Below are 24010 nucleotides of genomic sequence, written 5' to 3' on the forward strand. Positions count from 1 at the left end.
CCGGTGGTAAAGATGTGGCCGAATTCTCCAAGCCGTAAATCCTAGAATTTGGGAGTTGTGGTGCCATACCTGGCTGTGATCTTGGGTGAGGAGATCGTCTGCCAGGGGAAGGTGGCGATAAGTATGATGGGACATTTGAAGAAGTCTCGTGAACCACGGTTGCCGTGGCCACCATGGCACTATCAGTATGCAGTCTGTACCATCCCGAGCAATTTTGAGTAGAGATTGGGTAATTAGAGGGGTTGGTGGAAAAAGATAATGAAGAGGACCCCTCCAGCTGTGGAGGAAAGCATCGTTGCCTCTCCTGGTATAAAAGAGAGGGCATTTCGAGTTGTCTTTAGTAGCAAAAACATCTACTTTTGGAGTCCCGAAGCATGCAAAGATGTGATGCAAGTATCGTGGATTGAGGGACCATTCATGGTTGTCTATGCGAATCCTGCTGAGAGAATCGGCCAAGACATTCTCTATCCCTGGGAGGTGAATGGCAGTCAGGTAGATGCTGTTTTTGATGCACCATTCCCAAAGAAGTATGGCTATGCGGCACAGACGGATAGATCTGGTACCGACCTGCTTGTTCACATAGAAAACTGTGGCCATATTGTCGGTTGTGATCTGGACATGTCAGTTGATTACAGACAGAAGGAATGATTGAAGAGCCCTGTGAACGGCTATGAGTTCTAGGCAGTTTATGTGCATAGCCCTCTCGGGCACAGTCCACAAACCCCTGACAGTCTTGTCCTCTAAGTGAGCTCCCCATCCCCACTTGGAGGCATCTGTAGTCACGATGACAGACTGAGGAGGAAGAACAAAAGGCATTCAGCAAAGTAAATTGTCTGGTACTGTCCACCAAACAAGGGAGAGCCAAACCCTCTGAGGTTCAGTGAGAACGGTATTCTGTGGTTGTACGTGTGTATGGAGATGCCGCATACACAGTCTTGCAAATCGAAGAACCGAGGTTGGTGCGGCCACGAGGCCCAGAAGACGTTGAATGGTGATTGCAGGTTGCACTGGGGTACATATGACCTCCTGGGCCAGGGACATAATGGTATGGGCATTATGGTATGGGAAAAACGAGATGAGGAGATGTGCAGAGACAAGCACCTATGAACTTTAAGTCCTGAGTTGGGGTGAGGTGAGATTTGGTAGCATTCACACACAGGCTCAGGGAGGCAAGAAGAGAGAGTGTTATTTTGAGATTCTTTGCCAGTTGATGTGCTGTGGGAGCAATGAGTAACCAGTCGTCTATGTACGAGAACACTGGAATGTTGTGAAGACGCAGGGCAGCTGTGACTACTGCCATGCACTTCTTACACTCTGGGGGTGGTGGACAGCCCGAATGGGAGGGATCGATACTGGAAGTGATGTTGTCCCATGGCAAAGTGAAGATATTTGCGGTGCTGAGGTCTGATGGTCACATGGAAATAAGCGTCCTGGAGATCCAGGGATGCCATCCAGGAATCCTGCGGAATTAGGGGAAGGATGGATTGGACGGAGATCATTCTGAATTTATTGTAGACTATCCGCTTGTTAAGTCTCCTGAGATCCAGAATGGGTCGCTTGCCCCCATCCCTCTTGGGCACCAGGAAATATCGTGAGTAGAAACCTGTCCCCCGATGGTGAGGAGGAACAGGTTCTATGGCATTTTTTTGGAGCAAGTCCAGATTCTCTTGTTTGAGATGAGGGGAGGGTGGCGTAACAGTGAAGTAGATGGCAAAACGAACTCGATTGCGTAACCTAGGCGGATTATGATGAGCACCCAAGAGTCCGTGTGATTGAGCTCCAGGTTGGATAGAATGGGAGAAGACGTGTTTGATAGCAGGGATTCAGCTGTTGAGTGAGATGCAGAGGGGAGTCAAAGAGACTGCTTGGCTGGCAGAGAAGACTTCTTTGTCTGCAGAGATCGTGGCCTCTGTTGGAAGCGTTGCTTTTGTTGGGGGGAGGTTCCTCTTCCAGTAATCGGATTGCTTAGGAGAGCGTTGACGCCTCTGAAAAGATGGTCTCCAGGGCTTAGGTCGATTGAACTGCTGAGAGGCTGGCTGAGAGACCCCAAGGCGCTTCGCCCTCTTATGGCCGTCATCTACCGAAGTGAGGATTTCATCAGTGGATGCATGAAAGAGGCCAAGACCATCAAAAGGTAAGTCTTCAATTTTTTTGTTTAATGTCGGGTTGCAGGTTGGTTGACCTCAGCCAGGTGTGTCAACGCAATGCCACTGATGAAGCGAAAACTCTAGATGAGCAGGAAAAGGCATGTCTGATGGTGTTAATCTGCTGTTTCAAAACTCGTGATAGTTCAGAGACTAAATTAGATGCAGCTCTCTGAGACGTTTCAGGCAGAGAAGGAATGAGAGGAGTAAATTGGTTGGCGAGATTAAATGTATATGCAGCAAAATAAGCCAAGTAATTTTTAAGCTTTGAATTAGTAGAGGCAAGGTTGTAAATCTTGAGAGCCAAGGTGTCCAACTTCCGGCCTTCATGATCGGGAGGAGTAGGGTGCCTGGATGGTTTGGCTTTAGTCACTGAGTGCACGATTATGGAGTTTGGAACAGGGTGGGAGGCTAAAAATTTAGAATCAGGAGCGTGTACTCTGTACAGGGAGTCAAAGCACTTCGAAGTAGGTGGAATCGAAGCACGTTTGTCCCAGGCCTCATGCAGCCCTTCCAAGTGCACTGGCAACATAGGTAGGAGTGACCCCGCTGGGAAATCCGCCTGAACCAGATCGTGTACTATGTCAGAAACCTTGGGTGAGTCAGAAGGAAGAGTAACATTCAAGGCTTCAGCCATGGTAGTAATCAGGTTAAGGTAGGCCTTCGAACCGTCTGATGGAGAAAGACGGGCTGGCTGCGTGGAATCCAAGGTAGGAGAGCCAGGAGGATCTTCGGAGCCTGAGCTGTCCCCGTCAGATTGGGATTCCTCAGTTGCAGGAGAGATCAGAGGCTTGGTAGGTGCAGATGTGGATGGACGTTCCTCAGAAGGTTTAGACTGTACTTGTAAGGCAGTCGAAGTCATGGCTGATGTAGAAGTCGTAGCCGGAGCAGCAGATATGGTGGCGGAAACTGTGCGGGGTATAAAAGATTCTCGGTACTGAGGAGGTTCACAGACTTGAAGGGCTTCATGGTCTTGAGAAGAGAGATACTCCGGGTCTCGGGTTCGAGAAGGCTCATGGTACCGAGGAGATTCGAAGTCACAGATTTGAGGTGTTGATACATCATGGCTGTGGGATGAGGCCTCAAATTCACGGTACCGAGAGCGACGGAAACCCTCATCTGAGGGGGAACGGGAGTAGCGATGGTAAACCCGGCGGTGTCTGGGAGATGGCGATCTGGGGAGTGAAGAATATTCATATCGACCCCTCTGGTAATAGTCCTGGTATTCACGATAGACTGGAGATCGTGAATGGAAATCACGACGTCGAACCGGTGAGCGGGATCGGACATGCTGTGTGGAAATCTGTGTAGACGACTCTCGGTAGAGAGGAGAAACTCCGATGTCTCGAAAGGATCCAGCCTGTAGCAAAGACTGGGGATGCTCCTGAGAGAAAGTCGGATCCGAACGGGGGTCAGGTTCGAGGATGTCGAACAGCACCACGCTATGGAGTGAGGGCGAGCGAGATTGGACCGGTATAACCTTGACTGCAGCTGGGGAATGAGGAGTGAGATGAGACATATCGGAGATGACGTCGGAGGGCGCCGAAAGCTCTGGTGGAACAAGAGGTTGGATCGGAGCTGAGTGTGTGGAAACTGACGCCATCGATGTCGCTATAGTGGTTGAAGTGGTAGCCCTCGAGGAAGTTGTCGGAGTCGACCTTGTTGGATCGCGGGATTTCTTCGGAGCCGAGGCCGACGAATCGGTATGGCGAGACTTCTTCGAAGCCTTGTGGCTGGTGTTGGAGTGCTTGGATGGTCTCTTGTCAGTCTTATGCTTCTTGTGAAGTTGAGGAGCAGCTGACGCAGCTGAATCTCCTGCTCGGTGTGGGGGAGGCGGCGAATCAGAGCTGGGCATAGCCCGAAGAGATTTTTCGAGCAGGAAACTTTGAAGTCTAGCCGCTTGGTTTTTTCGCGCCTGTTTATCGAAGTTGGCGCAATGAGGGCAAGTATCTACCTGGTGAGCTTCACCCAAGCAGAAAAGACAGTACGAATGTCTGCCTGAAGTAGGGATTTTAGATCCACACCTCTGACACTTTTTGAAAGTAATTTTCCCTTCCATACGCTCTGGACAAGGGAGGGGAGAAAAACAGGGAAAGGAAAGCGCAGAAGCAAGGGCTTTAAAAAAAAAACTTTTATAAGGACAAAAAATGATAAAAGAAAGGTAGGAGAAAAAGGAGAATACGATACCAAACAGGAGAAGACGAGCTGAGGCGAGAGGAACGCAGCAAGGTAGGTGTTTTCCAGGCGGCGGAAAGGAAGAAACTGAGTGGGAATGGCGCCTCCCGCTCGCTCCAGGCATGCGCAGTCGATGCCGGCTCCCCAGGGCGAATGGAAAGCATGCCGAAAAATGCTCTAGGCGAGCTATTGGAGACTCCGAGGTATGGATCTGTTACCTGTGGCAAGACCCATGTGTGTGACTGCACAGAGACCACAATGAAGATCTGCCTGGCCACCGGGTGAGATAGGAGGCTGGACTCGATGGACCCTCATTGGCCTGATTCAGCAGGGCTCTTCTGATGTTCTTAGTGGCCTTCCACAGATTCTGTAGCAGTGAATTTCCCAGGCCTTGAGTGAAAAAGTACTTCCTTTTGTCTGTTCCAAGGAGACCAGATATGCTGCCCTGAGCCCCTCGGAGGAAGGGTGAGATGGAAGCTGATAAACTGGTGCAATTCCTTCTCCTGTTGAGCAGGCAGCCAAGTCCTTCCTCCGCTTTGGAGATCTGGGAGCTCAACTTCTTTTTGCTATGCTTGCGGGAAGAGAGGTGCGGCAAACAATGCAATCTGCACGGCACCTCATCACTGTTGAGCCTGTTTGAAAATGAGCAAAACAAGCTGGCGCTGGACGGGAGCTTTAATCCCTCCAGTGGTGCGATTAATCAACTAAAGCTTTAATCGCAGATTAACACCCCCCCCCCCCCGCAAACTTGGGCACACTTGGAAGCAGCAAAAAGATTCTGAAGATTTTGGAGCTCTTGAAAGGGATTTTGTTGCTGGGAAGGAAGACGAGGCTACTTTGTGCCTTCCTGAACCTTGGTTCAGTGGAAAGGAAAACACTGCAAGACTGCTTTTTGGAAAGGAACGGCTGATCTGCCTGAGAGAGAGCAGAAAGCCCCCACAACATGCTCAACAGTACAGGAGGGACCTGATACTTATTTGGCAGCAAAAGAAGAGCCCCCCCCCCCCCCCCCCGTTAATGCCATTTGCAGGAAGAGAGATACAGCCATACAGGTCTGTTCACATGCATATGATGCTTCATGTGTAAAAGACAAACAAGCTGCCTTCAACCAAGTTAGACTGTGGGTCTCTGTGGCTTTGGACTGCCTCCTCTGATAGGCCTTCCAGGGCAAAGACTGCCCTTTCCCCACATCTGCTACTCAAGAGCCTGGAACTAGAGATCCCCAGAGTGCAACTGAGACCTTCAGCAGGTGGTTCCCCATAGGCTCTCCCTTGAAAAAAAAACATAGTTCTCATACTTCTTTGGATTTAACACATTTTTATTTCCTGCAGTCACACCTTTTTAAAAACCATGCTAACACTTTGATTTTAAAACAACATCAACCTAGAACTGGTTAGGCTGCCGGTAGCAAGATAAAGTTGCCCTCATGGAGAATTCTTTGAGAAAAATCATTAAGTTCCTTGAAGCTGAATCCCAGAACTTTCTCTGCGGTTTTGCAATATGCAAAAATTGAAATCTTGGTTATCTAAGATTTCTTGGTTTTTTTTAAAGCTGAGGGACTATCCAAAAATTACATTTTTAAGTGGCCTGTTTCCTTCAAGGAGCTGAGAGCATAGAGGAATTCCCCTCACCTCCGGTTTATTCTCAAAACCATCCTGTAAGAATCCTTAGACAGATCACAGGAAGGAGGGCAGGAAGGTCGCATCGGTGTTCAGTTCTCCTGGCCCTTTCTTACACGCCCAGGGAAATGCTGATTGCCATTCTGGGGTCAGGAAGCAACTTTTCTTCAGGCCAGTTTGGCCAGGGATCCTGGAAGGCTTTTCTGCCATCTTCTGGACATGGGACAGGGGTCACTGGGGATGTGTGTGTGTGTTGGGGGTGGGTTGAGGTATTCTTTGAAAGTCCTGCATTGTGCAGGGGGTTGGACTAGATGACCCTGGAGGTCCCTTCCAACTCTATGATTCTAGGTAGACTAGGCTGAGAGACAGGCTGTGATGACACACACCAAATAATGCACTTTCAATCCACTTTCAAACTGGATTTTACTGTGTAAACTTGCAAAATCCAGTTGGGAAGTACACTGAAAGTGGGTTGAAGTGTGTGGTCACAGCCAGAATGGCTCATCATTACCTAGTGAACAGGGCTGAAAAGGGATTTGAACTCAAAATATCCACACGCCAGGTCATAAACTGTATTCTTTTTCTTTGCCTTCAAATCACAGCTGACTTATGGCAATCCCATGGGGTTTTTGAAGCAAGAGGGGAACAGAGGTGGCTTGCCATTGCCTTCTCTGTGCAGCAAGCCAGGACTTGTTCGTACTGTCCAGGTACTATCCAGGGCCGACCCTGCTTAGCTTCTGAGATCCGATGAGATGGGGCTAGCCAGGGCCATCCAGTTCAGGGCCACATACTCCAGCCATGGCCTTATATCACGCAGCTCGGTACTGTCTATTTTGACAGGAAGCAGCTCCCTACAGTCCACAGCACAGAAAGAGCCTTCCCAAATTCTGCTACTTGAGAGCCTCTAGCTGTAGCTGTGGGGGATTGAACCCAGGACTTTCTGGAAGGAAAGCAGATGCTCTATCACTGAGCCCTCTGCACTCCACCACTCAATTAGCACCCTTACAAAAAAGTGAGAAAACCTTACTGCGAAGGACATCCAACAGATCCACAGATGAGCTGGGCTTTTTCTTGAAATATAAGGGGCGGGGGAGTGCAAGCTAGCAGGCTGATGAGCCCAAGTGTACAATTTTCAGGTTTGGGAAAGGATCCACCAATACAGTCAGGGGTTAATGATCGATGCAGACATGGAGGCTCTCATGGGGTCAGCAGCACACTCTGCCTTGCCTGAGAAAATTTACTGCAATTAGAAGCTAGCTTTAAGGAACAACAACACCACCCCAAATCCTCTATGCTCTGGAAGCCAACGCTCTTGGCTTAAATCTTGTGCTAATGAAAGAATTCTGCCAGGGATTTGGGAAGCGAGGAAAGCGTCCAAGTCCAGCCAATCAGGAGGCAGTAACAGGCTTCCCATTTGACAAGAGTCTTTGGCTTAGCAGGAAGGTTGGCTGAGCAGCCTCGCATGGCTCTGTTTAATTCCAAGGTGCGAATTAGCAGCAGAGGCATTTGCAGACTAAGAAGAGAAGACTCCAAGCTTTGCTTAACTCTCCAGTTTTTTTTCCCTTGCTTTTGATCCAACTTACCTGCAGTGGACAGAAATCGGGCCATCTTGTCCAAACTGCTCCTTGGTTTTGTGTACCTGCCCGATGAAATCAATAAAGCCTTCCCCAGATTTTGGCACGCCTTGCTCCGGCCAGTCGGTGAACTGGAACTGGCGGACAGTCCGCGACTGCCCGTCCTGTAAGACAGCGGGAAAGAAGTGAAGTTATGCAGAGGCACTGCTGGGAGAGACAGGAATGCAAAAGAACACGAAATCACACCTCCTGCTATGATTCCCAAAAAACAAAATGAATCAGAACATGAGTTAACAGTGTGATGCGGTGGCTAAAAAGGCAAACACAATTTTGGGTTGTATCAATAGAAGTATAGTGTCCAGATCATGTGATATGATGGTATCGCTTTACTCTGCTCTGGTAAGACCTCACCTGGAGTATTGTGTGGAATCGTTTTCTGTGGCTCCTGAAGATAGGACCAGAACCAATGGGTTGAAATTAAATCAAAAGAGCTTCCAGTTCAACATTAGGAAGAACTTCCTGACCGTTAGAGCGATTCCTCAGTGGAACAGGCTTCTTCGGGAGGTGGTGGGTGTCAGACCCAGAGCCAAGGAAAAGACAAGTAGAGTTCAAGATCTTTATTTCAGCTTCATGGGCATACGCACGCATTGTCAGAACTGATAAGCCCGCCAGTTCTTCCAACTTATAAACCTTTGCCCTGACCGTTATAATTCAAGCCAAAGCGTGCCAAGCTAAAGCAGGGGTTTTGTGCGGGGTTTCTATTAAGCTCTCATCACTGCAGGTGTCGTTATCAGTTCTCGGGTCGCTTCTCCTCCTGTTCGCGGCCTTGCTTACATAGCAACTAGCCAGCTCCCAGACATGCCCTCCTCCCTTCAGATAAGCAACAAGCAGCAACTACATCAAAGCAGCATAGATAGCACAAGCACAGCGTTGTATAGCTGGATACATATGGCAAGAGGAACAAGATGGAGTGACTCTTGACATTCTGCCCCCCTAAGGTCCCCTTCCCCTGGGTTTATTGTGATGTCTTGGAGAGGAGTGACAAATGGAGTGCCTCAGGGATCTGTCCTGGGACCTGTTTTGTTCAACATCCTTATCAGTGATTTGGATGAAGGAATAGAGGGAATGCTTATTAAATTTGCAGATACTAAATTGGGAGGGGTTGCAAACACAGAAGAAGACAGAAACAGGATACAGGATGACCTTGACTGGCTGGAAAACTGGGCTAAAACAAATAAAATGAATTTTAACAGGGATAAATGTAAAGTTCTGCATTTAGGTAGGAAAAATCCAATGCATGGTTATAGAATGGGGGAGACTTGTCTTAGCAGTAGTATGTGTGGATCTAGGGGTCTTAGTGCATCATATGCTGAACATGAGTCAACAGTGTGATGCGGTGGCTAAAAAGGCAAATGCAATTTTGGGCTGTATCAACAGAAATATAGTGTCCAGATCACGAGATGTGATGGTATCGCTTTACTCTGCTCTGATAAGACCTCATCTGGAGTATTGTGTTCATTTTTGGGCACCACATTTTAAGAAGGATATAGACCAGCTGGAACGGATCCAGAGAAGCGCGACAAAGATAGTGAGGGGTCTGAAGACCAAGTCCTATGAGGAAAGGTTGAAGGAGCTGGGGATGTTTAGCCTGGAGAGGAGGCGGCTGAGAGGTGATATAATCACCATCTTCAAGTATTTGAAGGGCTGTCATCTAGAGGATGGTGTGGAATTGTTTTCTGTGGCCCCGGAAGGTAGGACCAGAACCAATGTGTTGAAATTAAATCAAAAGAGTTTCCGGCTTAACATTAGGAAGAACTTACTGACCGTTAAGAGAGATTCCTCAGTGGAACAGGCTTCCTTGGGAGGTGGTGGGCTCTCCTTCCTTGGAGGTTTTTAAACAGAGGCTAGATGGTCACCTGACAGCAATGAAGATCCTGTGAATTTAGGGGGAGGTGTTTGTGAGTTTCCTGCATTGTTGGACTAGATGACCCTTTCAACTCTATGATTCTATGTTTGCTGTAAAATTCTTTAATTAAAGCCTTGCAGTTTGTATCTTTGGAGCTGACCCATTCAGCTTGACAATGGAAAATGAGTCCATTTAATAAGATAAAACAGTTCACGTTTGATCTTGGCATCGAGAATTTCCTGCACCACGAACCAGAGCCGGGGGTGGTGGTTCCCTCTGAGGGTGCCAATGCGAGGGTCCAGGGTCCTTCTTCAAGTAACTGGCATGGAAATAAGGGTGCACATTGTTTAAGTTTTTTAGGCAGGTCCAGTTCAACAGTCACTTTATTTATAATCCTTTTGATTGGGAAAGGTCCCAAGTATTTCATCCCTAATTTCTTACAGTTCTGTGCATTAGGTTAGTGTTTGGTTGAAATATACACTTTGTCTCCCACTGCTAAATCCCACAGTTCAGAGTGTTTTTTATCATACTGAGTCTTATAGGCTTCTTGCGCTCTCTGTAGTTGTTTACTTATGACTGCCCAGCCCCCTGCAATCCCCTGCCACCATTCCATAAAGTCCGTGGGGGCTGATGCAGGGGGGGCAAGTTCAGGGAACAGTTCGCACTCATACCCATACACCACTTGGAAGGGGCTTGCTTTGGTGGCACTATGCACACTGTTGTATGCATATTCTGCAAAGGGCAGTAGGGCCACCCAGTTGTTTTGTTGGAAGGACGTATAGCAGCGTAAGAACTGCTTGAGCACTGCGTTGGTGCGTTCTGTCTGTCTGTGGGTGGTAGGTGAAACTGAGCCCTTGCTCGATCCCCGCAAGTTCACACAGATGCGACCAAAATTTGGCAACAAATTGTGGGCCGCGGTTGGAGACCACCTTGGCGGGAAAAGCATGTAGCTGAAAAATGTGCTGGATAAACAATTGGGCCAGTTGTTTGGCCATGGGGAGCTGTTTACAAGGTACAAAGTGGACCTGTTTGGAAAAAGTGTCCACCACGTCCCAAATTATCGTTTTCCCCATTGAAGGGGGTAAATCCGTTATAAAATCCATGGATATACATTCCCAAGGGCATGAAGCAAGGGGAAGCGGTTGCAGATGTCCTGGCGGCAACCCCCCCCCTCTTTTTTGCCATTATACAGGTGGGGCATCCTGCTGTATATTCCCCCACATCCTTCCGCAACCCCGGCCACCAAAACTGCCTTTAAATCAAATGCATTGTCTTTACAAATCCGAAATGCCCCCTCAACTTGGAGTCGTGTGCTCTCTGGATCACTTGTTTCTGCGGGGGGTGGGGGGTGGGTGGTACATAAAGTTTCTCTCTTCGATGCCACAGCCCATCTCTCACCTTTACCAATTGTAAAACGCAAAGCTTCTCGAGCTGGGGAGGGGTGTGTGGCCCCCATTCTTTGTTCCACCGGTGACTCTCACACACCGGATCTAAGAAGTAAATGGCGCTCCCACTCCACTGGACGAGCGGGTCGTGATCGGCCAGCCACTCCAGGCTGAGGACAGCTTGGAATTTGGCGGCCAGGGCAATGATGAAAGTGCGGGGTTCCCAATGTTCCCCCACTCCCAAGGCACACACTTCGCTCCCCACTAGCACTTCTACCAGACTCAGAGACAATACGTCTTTGGAGCTTCCCGAGGTTTGCAAGTAGGGCCCTGATGCAGGAAAATCGTTTCGTAACGGGGTTTACTAGAGTTATTGGTACATAATACGAAGTCCTGGATAATCTCACCCATAGTGGTGCGGCTGTGGCTCTGACCTGCTGTTGCACGTTCCTCACAGCAGGTCTGGGTCGTTTCCCGACAGCTGGGCTTCCCCATCCTCCTTGGGGATTGGTTCCCGGAACTGCAACAGTGCTTGACTTGGCCTTGGTTGTTGGGGCTCCGGGGTCGCCAGTCTTCTTCTTCGCTTCCGGTTTTAGGGGTGTGGAGATTCTCGGCTCCTTCATCTTGCTGGGACACTCACTGGCGATGTGATTCCCCACCCCCCCACTTGAAGCATAACTTCACTTTTGCTCTCCGGTCACGCTCCTCCAGTGAGAGTTGCTCTGGGGCTCGTTTGGCCAAGCTGGGTCGAGGTGTCTTCTCCCAAACTTTTTTCAGAGGGCTCCCTTGTTGTTTCTTATGGAGGGCAATCATCTTGTTGTGGTCCTCTATCTCGCAAGCTAACCGGGTCCCCCGCCAAACAGATCTCGCGGTTCCCCCAACTTCAGAGCCTCTCCATAGATGTGGGAGTTTAGGCTCCTCTTGAATTTCTCGATCCTGGCCCCGTCGTCCCATCGCTGGACCTTGGAATTCAGCTCCCTGAATGCGCTGAGGTAGTCTCCGACCGACCCGGCATCTTGCTTCTGGTCTTGCAGGGTAGCTATTGCGTTAGTTTCTTGTAGGGAGGCCTTGAAGTGGCGTCGCAAAGCCCTCAGAAGGTCGGTGGCTGAGTTCAGGGCGGGGGACCGTTTCTCAAACAGGGTAACATACTGCTGGGCCTCAGAGGCAGCCGCTGGGCCTCGAGCCGCTGGGCCTCAGAGGCAGCTGCCAATGTACACCATCCGTGATTGTTCCATTGGGAAGTTGCGGGCCCAGACACTGAGGTGTCCCCACACCATCACGATGAAATAGGCCTGTTCTGATGGGTCCCTGTTGAATCTTGCCTCACTCACTTGGGGCCCCCCCAGTACCGGTGCTGGTTCCTCTGGCCCAGATTGGGGTTGAGGTACCCGATCACCCCCCATGGGTGGGTCCTCCCGGCGGGAATCAGTGGTCTTTCACCCCCCCTGGGGCTGGTTGCAGGCGTGGGGCAGTTGTGACCCGCTCCCCCATCGCCCACACTTGCCAGGCGAGGTCCTGCATTTCTTGGATCATGAAGGTGTGCATGGCTTGCATCTCCTCACGAAGCTGACTACTTTGGACGGCTAAGGCTTCTTGCATCCATTCCACGGTCGCGTCCCCGGGCCCACCAGTCCAGGGATCCTCTCCCCAACTCTTGTCGCCCTGGAATTCCCACGGGTGATAGGAGTGTTGCAGCCCCGAGAGTTGGTGGTATTGTGGGGGTTCCTCTTTCAGATCTCCGATAATACTCTCCCGGCAATTCATGGAGCCCCAGTACTTTCTCCGCACTGTTATAGTGACCGGGGTAACCTGTGGCCCTTCAGGCTTCGGTTCTTCCTCCCCGTCTGTTTTTGGTAATCCCTGTAGCCCGGTCCTGTTCACCAGCCATCGTGAGTTTGGGATTAGGCTAGGCCACAGTATCTGTGAGTTCTGACAAAATGTCAGACCCAGAGCCAAGGAAAAGACAAGAAGAGTTCAAGGTCTTTATTTCAGCTTCATGGGCATACACACGCATTGTCAGAACTGACAAGTCCACCAGTTCTCCCAATTTATAAACCTTTGCCCTGACCGTTATAATTCAAGCCAAAGTGCGCCAAGCTAAAGCAGGGGTTTTGCGCGGGGTTTCTATTAAGCTCTCATGACTACAGGTGTTGTTCTCGGATCGCTTCTCCTCCTGTTTGCGGCCTTGCTTACATAGCAACTAGCCAGCTCCCAGACATGCCCTCCTCCCTTCAGATAAGCAACAAGCAGAAACTACATCAAAGCAGCATAGCTAGCACAAGCATAGTATTGTATAGCTGGATACGTATGGCAAGAGGAACAAGATGGAGTGACTCTTGACAGTGAACTCTCCTTCCTTGGCAGCGATGAAGATTCTACTTCCTTGGCAGCGATGAAGAGTCTGTGAATTTAGGGTAGGTATTTGTGGGTTTCCTGCATTGTGCAGGGGGTTGGACTAGATGACCCTGGAGGTCCCTTCCAACTCTAGGATTCTATGTTTTTTTTTTAAAATAACCCCTCCCCAGGTGACATTTCTTTCTGCAGCTGAGGTGGCCCCCCCGTCTGCAAAGAATGCATGAAGACAATCCCTCTGAGCAAGTGCAGAGCGCTGTTCCTTCAAGAGCAGCAGACGCTAGGCGGCCCACTGCTATCAATCTGCCCTAACGGCCAGGAATAGACTTCTCCTTCATGAATCTGTCTAATCCCCGTTCAAGCCTGCGGCCATCTCTCTATCTTGTGGTAATGAATTTCCTGCTGGCGGTAAGCCTGCCTGGATCACTCCCAAAGCCGCACTGACACCAGCTGCTTTCTGCTGCACTGCCTCGAACCTGAGACCCCCCCCCCCTTTTACACCTTGATTGGTTTCTTTGTATGTTCATTCAATCAGATCCACTGGGAAAGGGCCAGAAAAGCACCCCCCCCCGGCCCTGGGAAACTGCTTGTCTGGGGTCACTTTACAGGGAGACCTAAAGTGGGCTGTTTGCTTCCCTGTACGTATATGTGCAGATCTAAAAATATATATATTATATTTTGGCTCCGGAGACTGTAATAATCTTTTGAAATGAGTTCAAAGAAATTACACAGCAGGAGGCAAGCGGCTGCTAGAGGAGAAACACAGTGGCGGCTTCGGTCTCATCACCAGCGTCAGGCACTCGAGAGACGGCAGCTTTGCTCGGTGCTGCCGTGAGGGAGGAGAGAAACTGCGATAAGCCAGTGGGAGGAAGAAAAGAGGATAGCTGGGGAGGAGGGAAAGGGGGGCTAGCATGAGCAGGGCTGCATTGCTGTTGGAAGGAAGTTTCTTCTACACAACCTCCTTTGGTGATAAAGCAGAGACTGCTGTGATTCAGATGCAACAGAACTCACCAGGGGGTGGGGGGTGCACAAAGACAAACATTGTGTGTTTAGAGCAGTGGGGCTGCCTTGGAAACACCCTTCCTGCTTTCAGTCCAAATATAATGGGGGTCCTCTCCATATTCCAATGCACCCTTTCCCACTGCCCTGTTCTACAAGTAAGAAGCACATCAGTTGTGCGCAGAACTGATTGGCTAGCACCCATAATGTCCCTCAAAAGCCACCAGCCCCAATACCCACAGCAGTTTTGTGCTCTTAGATGAAAATAAAACAACAACAACAAAACACAATAGAGAGCCAGTCTGGTGTAGTGGTTAAGTGCATGGACCCTTATCTGGGAGAACCGGGTTTGATTCCCTGCTCCTCCACTTGCAGCTGCTGGAATGGTATTGGGTCAGCTATAGCTCTTGCAGAGCTGTCCTTGGAAGGGCAACTTCTGGGAGAGCTCTCTCAGCTCCACCTGCCTCAGAGGGTGTCTGTTGTGGGGGGAGGAGGGGAGGTAAAGGAGATTGTGACTGCTCTGAGATTCAAAGTATAGGGCGGGATATAAATCCAATATCTTCTTCATCTTCAATAACATAAATGAACATTCATGGAGCATTCGAAAGCCAAGAGGGCATTCCCTGCTGAAGCATTAGGAGTGGGACAAGACCGATAGCACCAATTCATGCTATATTCATCGTTTCAATTGCAAAGCATGGTGGAGAGATGAGCTGCAACCTCCCTCTTAGGGGAGGAAACACATTCAGGGAAAGGGATGTCTCTCTGCAGCCATCAAAATTCAGATTCAATCCGATTCTCAATGCCCAGTACTCCGAACATGCAAGAGTGGAGGGTCGTGGGCTTCCCTGCTACTGGAAACAAGATGGGCCTTTGCTCTGATCCAGAAGGGCTCTTTGCAGACAGCAGGGCTCTGCTGGTTAATGCATGTTATGCTGGGGGTCAGTTGCATCCAAAAATGGGCCTCGGTCACCTTCCTTGTTGCTTTCCCCAAACATCTGCACTGGCTGCTGTCAGAAACTGGGTTGAGGAGACCTCTCCCCCGACTCACCCTGGCATCGGTGACCTTGAACTCCCGGAGGATGTACTGAGGCATGTTGTACTCGGCCATGGGGTCCACCACAAAGTACTGGTACCTCGCGGACCTCTCTGCTGGCCAGTATTGATGGCACTTTTCCTGTGGCCCAATGAGAGGGAGAGAGGGATTCTATCAGCACTTGCAACAAGCAATATCGATCCGCCTTAACCTGAAGCAGTATCAGCCCTCCCTCCCATTATGGCCCATTATTTGCACTGTCCTCAGCCGTGGATATGAACATCCCTGGTCTGCTTCAGAGCTCAAATAAAGACCTCCCAGGAATGGTGTCCCCAAGCAGCCGGCAGCTCTTTCACATTTCTGTTCCATTAGCCTCTTGCTCTGCCTCCAATGAGCCTGGAGAGGCAAACCTTGTTCCCTCCGCTCTGCTTTATCCTCACAACAACAACATGAGGGAGGCTACTTTGGGTCACCCAGGGACTTCCCTGAACCACAGCTCATGCCTCTTTTTCTGTCTTTATTGGGGCATGCAAATATAGATTTTCTAAAAAACACATGAAGTTGCATAACGCCACCTAACGCCGCCTGATGAAGGGAGCTTTGCCTTTTGAAAGCTCAGCCCCTGGAAATCTTGCGGCTCTCTCAGGTGCTCCTGGATTCAAATCTAGCTGTTCTGCAGAAGGCCAACATAGCTACCCTCTGAAACAAAACCCACCTCTTGGTTCAAGGTGGCTTACATTAACACTTAAAGCAGGGGTGTCGAATATGTGGCCTAGGGGCCAAATCAGGCCCTGGAGGGCTCCTGTCAGGCCCCCGAGCAACTGGCTGTCATCTGCTTCCTTCTCCCTCTCTCTTGCTCCCTTTTGCATCATAGCCTGCTTTGCCAGGCTTGCTCAATTGCACAGGAGCTACAGAGCAAAACCTCTATTTTCTCTATTGCCTGAGGCTCCTTCCTTGGGGAGGCAGAGCTTGCTTTGCCAGACTCTCTCAATCGCACAGCAGAGCTACTGAGCCAAGCTTCTCTTCCTCCTATTGGCTGAAACTCTTCCCCCTCCTGGTCCCCTGGGGAAGGAAGGAAAGAGCTAGAGCTTCCTTTGCCCAGTTCCCTGGATCTCAAGGGAGAAATATAAAGAAAGCTCCTTTAAGACCAACAAATACTAATATTTTAAGCATGTTTTATTTTAATTTTATTTAAAAAATCTTTAATTGTGTTTGTGTCCTTTATAAAGTTTATATCTCTGCTACCTAATCTTAAATAGAAACAATCCTGACCTGGTCCAACATGGCCCAGCCCAACAAGGTCTCATTTATGTCAGATCCAGTCCGCATAACAAATGAGCTAAAATCAAAACCAAAACAGCAAACCCCAAACTTCTCCCCTCCCCCCCATTCAAAAGATGCCTTCCCTTCAACCCCCTCCCCCGGCACCGCAGGGCCTCCTGAAGAACTGCAAGGAGGGGGTCCCCTCCCACAGAGCCAGAGCCTGTGACATCCTCCTCCCCCAGCTTCACACTTTCACTTCTACAAAGTGTTCCTCCAGCCCAACTTAAGGCATGTGGGTTTGCAGCTGCACAGAGAGAACACCAAGATTTCCACACAGCGGAGAGTCAGCTTAAGGATCACAGTCAGTTGTTGGTGCCTCTGATTTGCCACCCCCCCACTTACCCGACCCATCTCTCGAAGTTTGGTCAGCATCACCACAATGGTAGAATTGTTCTCCCAGAGCATGCGCCAGAAGTCCTCTGTGGTTTCTGCCAATGGCCCCTGGGTGGCGATGTATGCTTTCTGTTGCCTAGGTGGACAGGGGTATGATGAGTTAGCAATTGGGGGAGAGGGGGCAGGCAAGGTGTCATTGAAGAAAAGAAGACTGTCGTTCTCAGAGGGTATCTCTTGAAGGAGGGGCATTCAAACAAAGGAGGCCACAGAAGGAACATAGAAAAGCCAACTGCAATGGAAGAGTTGCCAGGAAAGCAGTTCTGGGAGAAGGCTCATGCCCACACCCCTCAACCCAAATGACACCACCCCAACAGAGTCGCAGACAAGCCTTGGTTTTCACACCCTGCCCCAATTGAGGGCATTGTTTGAGGGCAAAGCGCAGGCATGGGATGTGACCACCAGAGCTCAGTTCAGGGGAGTCAGTGTCTCTTGTCGTGCCAACCAAAGACTGCTTTCAGAAGACAGTTTCAGAGGGTCACCAGACTGGTCTGCAGTAGAAGAGCTAGGTTTGAGTTCAGTAGCAACAAAATTTTTGAGAGCATGAGCTTCTGAGACAAGAGTCAAACCTCTCTTTGTCAGACACAAACTGGAATGGAGATCCCTGCGGCCCTGAATCTCAGCTGGAAGGTGGGAGGGGTGTTGCAGAGAAGGGACTTGGGATGCAGAGGTATCATGCACATTGTAATCAGCTTGACTGGAGGAGAAATGATGAAGGGCAGAAAATTGGCATGTCTGTTTTCAGCTGTGTGTGAGGGGGGGTATCCATTGTTCTGAACTAGTGAATGAACTAGTTCAGCAATCTCACATTGTAATCTCCCCTTGAAGCTTCTCTGTTTGGCGACTGCTACTCTTAGGTCAGAAATGGAAGATTAAACTGTTCTGCTGGTTTTTGAGTGTTGTGATTTTTTTACATCTCAGCTCACACCCGCGAAGTCTTGTTGGTCTCTGTGGTGTTAACGGGACTCAGATCTAGCTGTTTCTAGACTGTGGAGATCTGTGAGGATAAAGACAGCACAACCAAAGTTATAGTGACCAAATAACTAAGAATGTATTGAAACAAAATCATACAAATATGTTCACTAGAAGACGAAATAGCAATAACCATTCCCCCAAAGTTTCACAGTTCCTTATAAGGAGACCCAGTGAACAGGAGGTCGACTCCATTATTCCTGCTTCAACTCCTCTTCTAGCAGAGGGGGCTCCAACCACGTATCTCAACCAAAGGCAAAAGCACAGAAAAAAATATCAAAGTGTTTCTGACACATCAACAAGTTGCAAAAAGCTGCAAAACCCACAAGATTCTTTTTCAGTGTGTCCAAAGACTGCACAAAGAATCCCCAGTGGGCAAATGGGACAGAAAGTCTCCAGTAAGATTTCAAAATGGCCTAAACTCCAAAAAGCTCAAGGCTTTTGTCTTTGGTTGAGAGATGTGGTTGGAGCCCCTCTGCCAGAAGAGGATTTGAAGCACGAATGATCAAGGTGACCTCTTGTTCACTGGGGCTCCTTGGATGGGACTGGGAAACTTTGGGGAATTGTTATTGCTGGTTCGTCTTCTATTGAACCTATTTGTATGACTCTGTTTCAATACTTTCTTAGTTATTCGGTCGCTATAACTTTTGGTTGTGCTGTCTTTATCCTACAAGTGACCTCTCTCCCTTCACCGAGATCTGCGAGGAGGCAGGGCTCTTCACAAACCAGACTCCTCACCTGTCAGGGAAGAAATCAGCTCCAAGTGATTCAGGAAGGACAGGATCAGTGGTAGGACAGGTTGCAGACGGGCATCTCAGGGAGGGAAAGACTTTTGTCTGCCTGGAAGCCACCCAGCACAAGGTCCCAGTCCCCAGCGCCTCCAGTGAACGGGTCTCAGATATTAGCAAAACTTCCCAGCACTGCCAGGATGGAATTTTTCATCTTCTGTCAATGATAACTCTGTGAAATTTACTGGATATAGATTCATGGCAGAGAAAAGCAGTCCTTTGTACAGCAATAACAAGCCTTTTAAAAGGCTCAGATTTATGGAGCATGGGTCTATCAATATCTATGACCCATGGAAGCTGAATGGAACTTCCACATCCAGAGGCAGTCTGCCCCTGAATACCAGGTGTTGGGGAAGAAGAAAAGTGATGTGTTATTCCTGCTCCCAGAAACACCAGGCTGCACCCCGTGGCAAACAGGAGGAGGTGGAACCCAGCAAAGTTGCTCAGTGTTAGTTCAGTTCAGTTTATTTTGATTTGTGGGGAACAGAAAGGCCCTCTCACCTGTACCCATCGATAAAGCTGGCGTTGATGTAGTCGGAGCCCTCCACTCCCCGGATAGGCTGGAGGCAAACCCGTGTGGTCTCGTATGGCATGATGTTGACAAGGCGGTTCTTGAACTTGTTGCATGGGAGGTTGGCGCTGATGAACCTTGAAGTGTGGGCTTTGGAGTTGGCAAGTCTCTGGCAGGAGGGAAGCAGAGAAACCACAGGCATGAGGAACTGAAGAGAAAGAGAAAACCCCCAAGAGGGAATCAATTTCCATCTTGTTTCTCCTGTGCTCAGAGGAGCCTGCAGCTCAGAGGCAGAACACAGGCCTTTTTCTCCATACAGCAAGTTCCATCCCTGGCCCCTCCACCTAGGTAGAAGGAGGCCTTTTTCTGCACAGTCTTGGAGATCTCCTGCCAGTCAGGGGAAATGAGCTATGGGCAGAAATGCCACCCCCCATCCTCTGAATTCCCCCCTGTATAAATCTATGGTGTGGTCTCATTTGGAATACTGTGCACAGTTCTGGTCACCACATCAGAAGAAGAAGACGACAACATTGGTTTTATATTCTGCCCTCCACTCTGAATCTCAGAGTGGCTCACAATCTCCTCTACCTTCCTCCCCCACAACAAACACCCGGTGAAGTAGGTGGAGCTGAGAGGGCTCTCACAGAAGCTGCCCTTTCAAGGACAACTCCTGCAAGAGCTATGGCTGACTCAAGGCCATTCCAGAAGCTGCAAGTGGAGGAGGGGGGAATCAAACCCAGTTCTCCAGATAAGAGTCCGCGCACTTAATCACTACACGAAACCAGCTCTCCATAGCATTGGAAAAAGTGCAGAAAAGGAGAACTAAAATGATAAAGGGGTGAGTTCCCCTTCTCTATGAAGAACGATTAAAGAGGTTAGGGTTCTTTAGCCTGGAGAAATAAAGACTGAAGGGTGACATGATAGAAGTTTACAGTACCTTACGCATGGATTAGAGAAGGTAGAGAAAGAACTCCTTTTCTCTCTTTCTGACAATACAAGGGCACATGAAATGTATGAGCAGTAAGTTTAGAACAGATAAAAGGACATACTTCTTCACCCAAAGAGTCATTAACACATGGAATTCATTGCCACAGGAAGTGGTGGCGGCCACAAGCATAGATGGCTTCAAGAGGGGACTGGATAAGCATATAGAGCAGAGGTCCTTCAGTGGCTACTAACCACAAGGTGTGGATGGAACACTCTGTTTGGGGCAGGGAAGCTCTGTCTTCTTGGTGCTTGGTCAGTAACAGTGAGAAAGCTTCTGGAGTTCAGACCCCATTGGTGGACCTCCTGATGGCACCTGGATTTTGGCCACTGTGTGACCCAGAGTGTTGGACTGGATGGACCTTTGGCCTGATCCAATATGGCTTCTCTTATGTTCAGCTATGGAGTCTGTTCATGAGTGGGAACCCAGCTGCTAACTCATAGCTGGCAGAAAGGAGAGGCTTGGGGAACAGGCCAGTTTGCTCCAAGCACCTAAGCATTTACTGGGTGCAATGTGAGGGCAATGCCTCTTTTCAACTTTTCTTTCTACCCTCTCTCAGCCTGATGCTTGATCAGTCCATGTTTATTCCTTTTATTTTTGTCTTATTAAGTTTTCTTATATTCCAAATGCTCAAAGCCTGTTTCTTTTCTTGTGATCTAAAAAATGGTGAAGGGGAGGGGCGTGCGTGAGCTCACCACCTCTTGAGCAAGACAGCTTGAAAATACGAAAGGGCGACAGATCGTCCCTGTTTCAGCTCCCAGGCACAAAGCAGCAGCTCGGCAGGGCCTCCAAATGGCAATGCAGATACAGAGCCTTGGGGGTGCAGAGCTTCCCAGCAGGAGATACTCTATGATTTGCTGGTGGTGCCAGTCACTACCCAGCTGGATTTTGGATTAAAGGGAAGTGTGGTGTCACTGAGCTGAGACTTCTGGACTACCAGGACCTGAGGGAACGGGGCATGAGCATCCTTTCCTTCATAAACCACCCAGTATGCTCTTATCCCATCCTCCCCCAAGAAGATCAGGGTGGCCAAGACAGCTCATCCACTACATCCTCACAACAATCTTGTGAGGAAGGTTGGGCTAAGAGAATGATCAGCCAGTGAGCTTCCAGGCTCTAGAAGAAGAGGAGGAGGAAATTGGATTTATACCCCAGCCCTTCACTACCTGAAAGAATCTCCTTTCCTTCAACAGACCTCCTTGTGAGGTAGGTGGAGCTGAGAGAGCTCTCCAAGAACCACTCTTGAGCAAAACAGCTCTGAGACAGTTATGACTGATCCAAGGTCACTCCAGCAGCTGCATGTGGAGGAGTGGGGAATCAAACACGGTTCTCCAAGATAAGAGTTTGCACACTTAATCTCTACACTAAACTGGGACTGATTTCGCACTAACCTTGCTTTGCAGTAGGCTTCCTTTTTCCTCTGGAACAAGCTTAGCGATTTTGCACAAGCTGCTCTGCGCCGCCATTTTTCGTCACGGCAACCCCCGATTTGACACACAGCCACATAAACCTGAAAAAACAGGTTTATATTGCTGCGCATCAAATCGTGGGTTGCTGCAACGAAAAATGGTGGCGTAGAGCAGCTTGTGCAAAATCACTAGCTTGCTCTGGAGAAAAGGGAAGCCTGCCGTGGAGCAAGGTTAGTGCGAAATCAGTCTGGGTCTCTGGCAGGACCAGTGGTTTGACTTGCTATAAGGCAACTTTATAGGTTCAACTGAGTCCAAAAGCCTCTACTCTCTACCTCATGCTGCTTCTTAACCTATTAGTTTTAAGCAGATTACTAAAATATAGAAAATCTGAACCCCATTTGAACAGCTTTGAAAATCTACCATAGATGCATAAAATTCCACAGCTAAGAGTGATAGGTCTGCTATTATCTTCTAATACAAGAGGGGAGGTCTCTGTATGATTTATATTTTAGAGCAAAGGAAAAATTAAAAGATTTCTAGGTTCGGTCAAAAAACCATTGGCAGGTGGCTCCGTTGGATGCAATGCAGGCCTCAGAAGCCTTTCACAAGTAATGACATATAACAGCTTGAGAGCTATTTTAAAACAGAGCTCGAAGTCTGACACAGAATTTGGCAAGCAGCTGCCAGAGTTGCATGCAGGGTGGCGCATGGGAGAGGTCTGCAAAATGGGAACACGGCAGTGCGACCATCATGTGGAACACCCTGGACATCCAAAGTAGTCCATAAAAGTCTGCTGGAGGACAGTTGCCCCCCACTTTTCTTTAGCCCCCCACCCAAGCTCAAACTGGACACCACTCTGTCTGAGTCTTGGCCGATTGCCAGGCCCATGCCCCAACTCCAAGCAAGGCAGCCTTGGGGGCAGGAACCAGCCTTTCAAACAAGGAGTAAGTTCCGAGCCATTATGCTTGGATGTGGGAGGTCCACAGATGGGTCTTACCTGCCTGTCTATCTTGAGGAACTCAAGGTGCCTTATAATAAACAAGAACAATAAAAACCACACCGAAAACCAAAATGTAAAATCTCAGCTAGAGCTGCCAATAAATAGTTTGACTAAAATAGTCGAATGCCAACTTAATACAACCATTTTGAACTGCCTCCTGAAGGCTGATTGTAAGGGGAGGGGGGCAGGTATGTCTCCCTGAGGAGTCTGTTCCATAATAGTGGTGGGGCTGCTCTCAAAAAAGCCCTCTCTGCCACTTCCTGGTCAGGAGGCCTCCCTCTCCTGCGCTCTTAATTCCTGGCCAGGAACATAGGAAGAAGAAGAAGACCACAGATTTATACCCCACCCTTCTCTCTGAATCAGTCCCAGAGCGGCTTACAATCTCCTATATCTCCCACCCCCCCCACAACAGACACCCTGTGAGGTGGGTGGGGCTGAGAGGGCTCTCACAGCAGCTGCACTTTCAAGGACAACTCCTGTGAGAGCTATGGCTGATCCAAGGCCATTCCAGCAGCTGCAAGTAGAGGAGTGAAGAATCAATCCGGTTCTTCCAGATAAGAGTCCACACATTTAACCACTACACCAAACTGGCTCTCTCTGGCACTTCTTCCCTGGACAAAAGAAAGTCCTTCACAAACCCTGGTCTCAAGCCATGCAGGGCTTTAAAAGCTGAATCTCTCAAACCAGAAGAACAGTGCAACAAAATTTTAGCAAATCCAGAGTCATGTTTCACTCCTTCCTGTAGGGCTTGTCTCTTCCTATGGCTAGCAAAATTATTCAAACTAAAATATGCAGGTAAGTTCAATCTGTATAATGTAAGACAGGTTGCAAACTCAAGCGGCACATCACATTTCACTTTTGTATCCTCCCAAGTGCTCAAGAGCGGTACATAGACCTTATTTTTTCCCTCTCACAAGAACTGTATATGGTAGCATGGTGTGTTCATGTGAGAGAGAGTTGTGTTTGTGCCTGAAGTTGCCCTATGAGTAGGGATTAGAGCCTTGGTGCATCTACACCACGACCTTTAAAGTCTTAGAAGGTTTAGGGACCAGAGCATCAAGAGCCAATCTCACCCATGTGACTGGAAGACACCTGAGGCCCTGCGCCTGGACAGATGGTGCCCAATGCGTAATGCTTTGCCGATTGTATTTCCCTACTGATAGCTGTGTACCCACCGGCATGTGACCCCCAAGATTAACAGAAACCTCTTGCTTAAGGGGAGCAAATTAACCCAATGCTGTGTGAGAGAAAGAGGATCTCCTTCATTCCTCCCCCGAATCTGCCTCAGACCTCTCCCTTGGCCTTTGCTCCCCTCCCTCCTGCCCCTCCGATGTCTTGTAAAGATGTTCTTATTCCAGAAGGCATTTGCAACAATTTTGTGCAGTGGGAATTAAGTTTCTGCTCAGCTGGGATTTATGAAGGAGCTAGGCTTAGAAAAGAAG

General features: G+C 49.0%; 1 protein-coding gene across 17 annotated transcripts in view; it reads right to left on the reverse strand.

Annotated features, from left to right (window-relative positions):
- Nucleotides 1-24010, reverse strand: part of PTPRS (protein tyrosine phosphatase receptor type S) — a 422866-nt gene that overhangs the window by 15394 nt on the left and 383462 nt on the right. For all 17 annotated transcript variants that reach the window (XM_060232878.1, XM_060232884.1, XM_060232883.1 and 14 more), the window contains 4 exons: nucleotides 19165-19343; nucleotides 16856-16982; nucleotides 15206-15331; nucleotides 7522-7676 (listed from right to left, as the gene is read on the reverse strand). In XM_060232878.1, the coding sequence (XP_060088861.1) occupies nucleotides 7522-7676; nucleotides 15206-15331; nucleotides 16856-16982; nucleotides 19165-19343 (587 nt within the window). The remainder of the gene's footprint in view (nucleotides 1-7521; nucleotides 7677-15205; nucleotides 15332-16855; nucleotides 16983-19164; nucleotides 19344-24010) is intronic.

Source organism: Heteronotia binoei, chromosome 2, assembly GCF_032191835.1.
Source record: "Heteronotia binoei isolate CCM8104 ecotype False Entrance Well chromosome 2, APGP_CSIRO_Hbin_v1, whole genome shotgun sequence".
Taxonomy (NCBI): domain Eukaryota; kingdom Metazoa; phylum Chordata; class Lepidosauria; order Squamata; family Gekkonidae; genus Heteronotia; species Heteronotia binoei.